General features: G+C 40.9%; 1 protein-coding gene across 2 annotated transcripts in view; it reads right to left on the bottom strand.

Moving 5' to 3' along the window:
* Nucleotides 1-4,576: 4,576 nt before the first annotated feature.
* LIAS (lipoic acid synthetase) overlaps nt 4,577-8,280 on the bottom strand; it is an 18,697-nt gene continuing 14,993 nt past the window's right edge. For both annotated transcript variants that reach the window (XM_024211683.1, XM_024211684.1), the window contains exons 9-11: nt 6,344-6,414; nt 5,833-5,944; nt 4,577-5,024 (exon numbers count right to left, since the gene is read on the bottom strand). In XM_024211683.1, the coding sequence (XP_024067451.1) occupies nt 4,972-5,024; nt 5,833-5,944; nt 6,344-6,414 (236 nt within the window). In that variant the 3' untranslated portion in view covers nt 4,577-4,971. The remainder of the gene's footprint in view (nt 5,025-5,832; nt 5,945-6,343; nt 6,415-8,280) is intronic.

Here is an 8,280-nt window from a genome sequence, read left to right on the forward strand (position 1 = left end):
CCCCCCCCCCCCCCCCCCCGGTGCTCGAGGTTTGCCCTGCTCAGCCTAGCACTCCCACTGGAGAGCGGGGTCTGGGGCTTGCCCCGTTCCACCTGGGCAGCACTTCTGTCGGGGAGTGGGGGCTTGCAAGCCCCCGTCCCCCAACCCTGCTCCCTGGCTGGAGGGCCAGGCAGGCGGAGTGGGGCCAGCGCTGCAGCGGGTTGGGACTGGGGTGGTGGGCCTGGATGATAAATCAACTCAGGCCCACACGTGGCTACGCCCCTGCTGTACAGGACATCTTTCGGGACCAGGCTGACAAACCCCGGGGTCCCAGGACGTGGTGGGGATGGCAGCCATGATGGTAAAGCTTGCTCCATTAGTCTGTTCTTTCCTACTTTTCCCACAAAAATCTTTTTTAGGAACCCAAAAAAGGAGTGATGGATGGAATAGCCCATTCCCTCATTTATTTTGTCCACAAGTAGGCCTAATATCCAAAATATTAATTTTGGGCTCCACATCTCCTGTTTTTTAATAAGCATAATTTCAGCACAGTCTTGGAATCATATCAACCTGGCCTTTTTGTTTAGATTAATTTAGTTATTCTTTCTCCCTTTTGTACCTTTTCCCTTCAACATTTGCTATTATAGGTTATCGTAACATCTTATGAACTTTTACATGCATTTTACAGTTAAAGTCACATTTTGGGTAAATTTGTTGACTCATTTATCACAACAGGCCAGATTCTGCTAGGTACAAGCAAGGGACAGTCTCTGCCCAAAGAGCTTATAAGCTCACAGTGCTTTTAAGATATTTTAGAAACAAAGTTTTAAAAAGTGAAAGGGCCATTCTTTTCTGAAATCTTGTTTTCATCCTTTTCATAACTCTTATTTTTTCTGTTTGGGCTGAAACTCCTCAGACTTGGTTAAACGATGGCTTTTTAAAAAATATTCACCAAAATTTCTGGCTTCTGGAAGTGATGACAAAAATCCATGAACTCTTCCCCCCCCCCCCCCCCCCCCCCCCCCCCCCCCGCCCGGGGTCCCATGGATGAGTTCTTAAATGACTGAATACAAGTGCTTTTTATAATTTTGAAAATATCTTGATTCACAAACTCACTGAAAACAACAAAATTAAAGCATAGTGCATAGCCAGTTGTGACTGGGGTCCCAGGGGGGCCAGCTGTCGTCACTCAAAGAATGGGGCAGATAATGCCCAAAGGTGGTGGATATTTTCAATACTTAAATGTGCCAAGGCAGCATAAAACAACTTCTTTATTACCTCAGTGGTTGCCCAGAAACCAATAACACAGTTCCCTTAACGTAACCCAGCCTCAGGCCTCCTGAGCCAAATATGATTTCTGAAAATTTTATTTCATCATAATTTATTTTAAAAGAAAAGGGAGAGAGTATGGTTAAAAGATCAGTATACATACAGACATGAGTTCAATTCTTGAGGTTCAGATACATAGCGGAGATGGTGCGCTTTGTAGTTGCAAAGAGTTCCTTTAGAATTTAGTTCATAGGTTATAGTCCAATGTCCAATATCATATCCAGGGTGTACCAGCTTAACTGGGATCTCATCTTGCGACTCAAACATCCCCTGATGAAGCTTAAGCAGATCTGAGATAAAAAAGGATCGGCACCCAAGGATCTTTTATACAATTTCAGGTTGTCTGACAAGTTGGAGTCCATCGGGAACAATCAGTAATCAGGGCATCTTTGAAGTGGGTCTATCACCGGTACTTAGCTATATGACTTAACATAAGACAATCGCCTGTTCCTCTACCATTCACTGATGATTTGCTATACTTGTCAAAGAGAGATGAATACAGAGATACCCTGTGTTTACACTTCTTTTAAATGCTAGGATGTTCTTTTGATCTTTGAATTATCAGAATACAGCACAGACAGGGATTGTTGATTACATTGTTGACCACTACCCATACAAATGTAAATACACAAAAACACAAATGTTATCTCCCCACATGTCTTTAAGGGTTGAATCTGAGTCATTTATTTTGCAGGATGTTTAACCCTTTCTGGCCATGCATCAGACAAGTAGTCACTGCAGCAAGTGTAGAGGGATTATTGACCTGCACTCAAAAAGCAATGGATTGCTTTAGAGATTCTGATCGGTTATGCCAGAGTAATGTATAGAGTTATATTAAACTTGCCTGTACGGTATAGCTAACAAAACAAGATTCCCAGTTTATTGGCCTCAAGTGAAATGAGTATTATGCTTTTATAGCCTGGTGTATATATACAGAAAACCTGAACAAGTATGGTGGGAAGGCTTTTCCTAAAGTGGAGTGGCTGAAGAAATTCTGATTTCAGGAGGGGAAGTTTGTCATCTGTTATCTTTACTGTGTTGTGTCCTCAAAAGTTCTGAAATAGATATGTTTTTAATACTAATCTAAAGTAACAAGTAATTAATATTAAAAAATTGAAGTACCAAGCCTCTCCATTTAAGAAGCAGGCCTGAGTAAACTTTGTTACAAACAATGTATTAGCAGGGTTCATGGTAGAGATTCAAATTATAAAAGCTGTGTATCAGAAATGGTTGAGTGAGAGCATGAAAAACAGATATTTTAAACCTGCAGACCCACCCACCAGTGATTTCATAAAATACTTCAAACATGAAATAATATTGGAAACACTTTCCAGCAGCATCATTCCTCAGACAATGGGTGGGGGGGAGAAACAGTTTAGTTATTGTGTAATGTCCTTTTTTCATAGCTGGATGATAGCCTTTTTTTATATTTCTGGTGTTTATATCAAATACTATTGGTTGAATGAACACACCGCTTGTAACAATTAGCCAAAAGCTACAATGATGAATTTTCATGCAGATTAAAAACCCTATTTACATAACTAATTCTGAAAAAGATAGGAATCTTTAGTTGTTGCATTTTATTGCCTACTAATGAAAATGACTTAATTTCTTGGATGATCAGTTTTTAAATCCTACTAACTTAACACCACACCATCTAATGCAATAAATCAGGGCCAGATCACCCAGGGAGGCCATGGAACAGGAGGACTATGAGGTTCCCATATAAAAGCATGCAACCTTTTATGCTAATTAGCTGAGAAGCAGGGACTTAACCATTCCTAATTTTTACTCCTGGGGGAATTCTGTACCACTGGGTGTGCACAGAATTCATGTCTCTCGCAGATTTCTTTGCTTCTCTGCAGAAAAATGACTTTCTGATAGGGAAGCTGCAAAAATGGTCATGCACCGCTCCCCAGTAGCACAGGTGCGGTGTTTTGGGTATCCGGAGCAGCCAGTGGAGAGGTAAATCAGTGCGAGAGGGGCGGAACTGGGGATGCCCCAGCCAGTGGCTCCTACCCTGTGCCAGGCTTAGCTGCTATTCCCGGCAGGGCTGGGGAGGATAGGACTTCCTCTTCCCCCACAAGGAACGTCCAGGGCAGGGTCAGACCCACCCCCAGAAACCCCTCTGGCTGCAGGAAGCTTCACATCCCCCCTCCTTCCTGCCACGATCACTCCTCAGTTGTGGGGGGAGGGGTCACTGTACAGGGCGTTGCTCCCCCGTGTGCCCAACTCCTGTGCATCCAGACCCATCTCATACCCAGCTTTCCCTGCTAAGCCTCACCACCTAACCCCAAACCCCCAGACACGGAGCCCCCTGAACCCAAACCCCCACCCCAACAAGCCTCACCCTCTGCAGCTGGAGCCCCCTTGCACCCAGACACCCTGGCTGAGCCCCACCTCCCTGCATCTGGACCCCACCCCTGCACCCAGACTGCATCCCCACACTTGAACCTCCCCAATAGGCCCTACTCCACCTGCACCTGGACCACCCTGACTAGCTCCCTGCACCTAGATCCCCACCCACCCAGCACCCAGACCCCTACCCCCCGCTGAGCTCTCCATACCCAGGCCCCCCTGCTGCTGAGCCCTAACCACCTTCACCCCTCCTGCAGAGTCCCATTGCTTCTGCACCCAGAATCCCTCCCCATGAGTTTTGTTCATCCAGACTCCCCCCCACCAAGCTGTCTGCACCCAGACTGCCCCACACAGAACCCTATCACCCCACACCTGGATCTCCCCACACTAAGCCCCTCCACACTTGGATCCTGCTGGGCTAGGCCTGCCTGTCTACATCTAGTGTGCTTGGCATGGAGAGGCAGGACCCCAGGGTGTTTCTGGGGCAGGTCTGGCCCTTGCACTGGCCGAGTGCATGTCCTAGGGCAGGAGCTGGAGGTGATCTCCCACCACTGTGCAGTCAGGGGCCTGTGCTCCCCACTTCCTCCACATTTATTTATTGACCAATAAAATTTGCAGAATTTCACAGAATTTTAAAATATTGTATGCAGAATGTTTAATTTTTTTTGGCACAGAATTCCCTCAGGAGTATAATTTTAGACAGGTTCATTCTTCTCTCATGGGCTCGGTGGAAAGTGAAAATGTGGGGAGGAGGAGGAAAAGACAGGATGTGAAGTGCTAATATAAAAATGTCAACATCTTAGCAAGATTCCATACATTTCAAACTAACAAGTATTGGTCCCCAGTAAATAAAAAATGTAGAGGTGGCACTCCTAGAAGAAGAAAAAAGTCACAACTCCACTGCAGCAGGTGGCAAGATTTTTTTTCTTTATTTCAGCATTTAATACACTATACCAGATTTCACAATCCATCCATTTTTGTTTACATATATATTTCATTTCTCTTTATTTTTTCCTCATAATTCCCCTACTCACCAAATCAGAGTCTCTGCTTTGATACATTCTAAAGCTAAGGCTTTTGATGATTCACTGAACACTAAAGTACCATGTAGCTGTAATTTTATAGAAACTAAGAAGAACTAGGCGAATTAATGTCAATTGTTTTGTCAAGGGAGCAGTGTTCTAGAAATATTAAGTTCATTCATCATTCCATGATGTGGGATGCTATATTTTTGGAATTAAATGAACTTATGAAAAAGTGAATCTTTAAAGCTGTAGGTGACTTAAAATGGGTCCTCTTCCACCTTCAGATGACCTTTGTCTTCCTTTTCTCTACTAAATTCTTCAAGAAAAATTCACCTAATTAAAATGAAAATTAATACCTATAAATCAGTTTTAGTTGCGTTGGGGATTAAACAGAACAAATAAAACAATATACATGTAGTCATACTGTGGCCAATGTTCTAGAAAATCCAAACCTACCCACTAGGAATTCTAACTATCACAGCATGAGGCTGGAAGTCAGGACTCCTGGGTTATCTTCCCCAACTCTGCTAGTGCTTGGTTGTGTGAAAGTTATTTAACATCCTGTGTCTCAGCATATCCAATAATAAAATGGAATTCTCCCTATTTTACACAGTGCTGTGAGGTGTAAGTACTTGAAAGGTGCTCTATATTATTCTGGAGCTGGCATAGAACTGCAACTGGCTCTTCTCTGCTGCCCACGCACAGCAAGAGAATATGGGCCTTCATGTTAGTTCAGGTAGCGCTAGCTGTAATTTAGTACATTGAACTTTCTAACAGAAAAATCAGTTATTAAAATGGCTTATTTCTGAAGCCCTGTCAAAAGACAACAGATGAGGGAGGGCAGTTTTAAAGCCCACTTTGCTCAGAAGCTAATGGCAAAAGTTGCAAATTATACACAACATTTTAAATAAATCCATACCTGGAGCAGTAAGTGTAGTGCTAAATAATATTAGTCTTATAAAATGTGAGTATAAAAGCAGCATCGTAATTGTTCAAGGAATAGCAACCCATTTAAAGGAACTATAAAAGACAATACATTTGCTGTATAAAAAAAACAAAGAACCATTATTGTGAGCTTTTGATATAAATTACTTTACATCTGTACCTTTACGTAATAATTTAACATTGTGCAGTACTTTACCTGCTTTATAGGAGGAGCGTACTAGAGGACCACTAGCTGTGTAATGAAATCCAAGCTCATTTCCCACTTTTTCCCAGTGTTTAAACTTGTCAGGGGTAACATATTCCTCAACCTGGATGGAAAAAAAATAATTCTGCTCAGACTATGATAACTTTGAAATGTATAATTAATGTTAATGAACTGGAATGCCAACTCTACATTCAGACAGGATGTGGCAAGATGAAACTCTTAATTACTTTAGGATTTATACATTTCACAATATTCATGAGGCAGGAATTTCTAACATGGAGCCCATAACAGCCTCACACTGAAGAGCAGATTAACTGTTGAGGAAAGGCAGGTGGGGTGGAGCAAGAATGGCTACCCAATCTGAGGGGAGTGCTCTTCAAACATCCATAGCTGACATATAGTGAGAAGGTGTGTAGATGGGCATCATTCTGACAAGGGAAGGGGAACAATGGTATCAGGTGCAGGTCATACTCTGCTTCCAGTAAATTCAAGGCATTTGTACCTTTAGATGACGTTTTGTTGGTTGCATGTATTGTCCTAAGGTCAAACAGTCGACATCTGCCTCACGTAATACTATAAAAAAGAAAAGTGCCTTCTTAGCAGGTGACAGAATCATGATGTATCATTACTGACTAAAAATCATCTTACCTACAATGCAGTTCTGAGTGCAAGTCACTCCTTAGCTCATTAAATAAGGGATTAAATTCTACCCTCCAATACATAGCATCAGAGGGCATGACTGAAGCACTAAAGAGAAATTGCAGAATTTAGGTATAAATACTTTAGAACAACAAGATACTTGGTAAATAAAAATAAATATATTAAAAACTGATTTCAAGCAGTTTTAGTAAGTCCTTTCACTGTTTTACTATCTCCTTAAGAGTGAATGTGGCTGATGTGTCTGTCTCTCAGCGGGATCTGACATTTTTCCTGATACTTCATTAGACTAGGCTAATTTTGGCATTTTGTTGAAGTACAGTTTACAACAAATCTGATAATCTCTTGCCATCCCCATAGTTTCCACTGGGGAGTTTCTGCCCACACTGAACCGTGAAGATACAGCTTTTTATTTGATTTTTAAAAAAATGTGCATAGTATTTAAGATATGTATATATATTTTTTAAAGTGATTGATTTTACTCCTCCCTAGCTTGGTCCATGTGCCTCCAGTATCTCATGCCTAGATGTCTTCCTAAAAACTCACTTCTTGCATGAGGTCTACAAACCTGATTCCTCTCCTCAGAAGTATTAAAATAGCGAATTTTTTTTTAAAGTAATTGACCTAAGTATCACCAGCAAACATTTGCTTCTGGTTGTATCCAATACTCTTATCACTTGTCTTCATATTACCTGTTTAGACGGTCAGCTTTTGAAGCCTGAATTGTATCTTTTTATTTATTTGTAAAGTACTTTTCACTCCATTAATAATACCCTGTAATTAAATGCAGGGATGAGAATTCCTCTTCTTGCATTCTGCAGTTTACCTTTAATGTCCATATTTCTCAATTTTTGAGCTTTCATGTTCTAGCTGCATTCATTATTTACTTCCTTTTGGGTAAAAATTATGATGATTATTAGTATATCTAGGTCAGACTCTTAATTTGACACAGTCTGCAACACCAACTACACATAAAAAGAAAATGCTTCATCTGAGTCCACAGTTAAAAGAGGATTGATGCTGAAATTATGCATACAATTCTAATGAAGAAAGAATAAACTGAAGGGGAATTGCCAATATCTTCCACCAGCTCTACATCCTTGGTGGGATATGCTAGTTTTGATGCCTCAGGAAGCACATACGCCTTCTCTGCTAAGATATCAATACAGGGTGGAACTAATTTATACCAAACTTGGATTCAGTGAAACTCTGTCATTAAGGACAAATCCAGCCTCCTCCTACCCAGCTGCTGAAAGATGCTGTTCAGTGCAACTAGTGTAGTCTTCTGATCCATGGGAGGGTTGAGGAATCAGGTTCTGTATAGCTCCTCCTCCCCTCCCCTTCTCAATGTCTATCCTAGCTATTAGAGCTGGGTGCTGGATTTGCCCCATAGTGAAGTACAATGAAAAGCATGAATTGTTTCAATTGTTTCAACATTGCAATTACAGTTAGCATGAACATCTGCTTAGAATAAAAATGGTTCTGTGAAGAAACTACTTCACTACTGGTAAATTCTAAGGCTGTCGAGAGATTAAAATAATTAACTGTGATTAATCACGCAATTAAAAAAATAATTGCAATTAATCGTGTGATTAAAAAATTAATTGTGCAATTAATCGCACTGTTAAACAAGAATAGAATACCATTTAAAAAAATATTTTGGAATGGTTTCTACATTTTCAAATATATTGATTTCAATTACAACACAATACAAATTATACAGTGCTCACTTTACATTTATTTTTGATTACAAGTATTTGCACTGTAAAAAAAAAAAAAAAG

This window comes from Terrapene carolina, unplaced genomic scaffold, assembly GCF_002925995.2.
Source record: "Terrapene carolina triunguis isolate 2854851 unplaced genomic scaffold, T_m_triunguis-2.0 Scaffold66, whole genome shotgun sequence".
Classification (NCBI taxonomy): domain Eukaryota; kingdom Metazoa; phylum Chordata; order Testudines; family Emydidae; genus Terrapene; species Terrapene triunguis.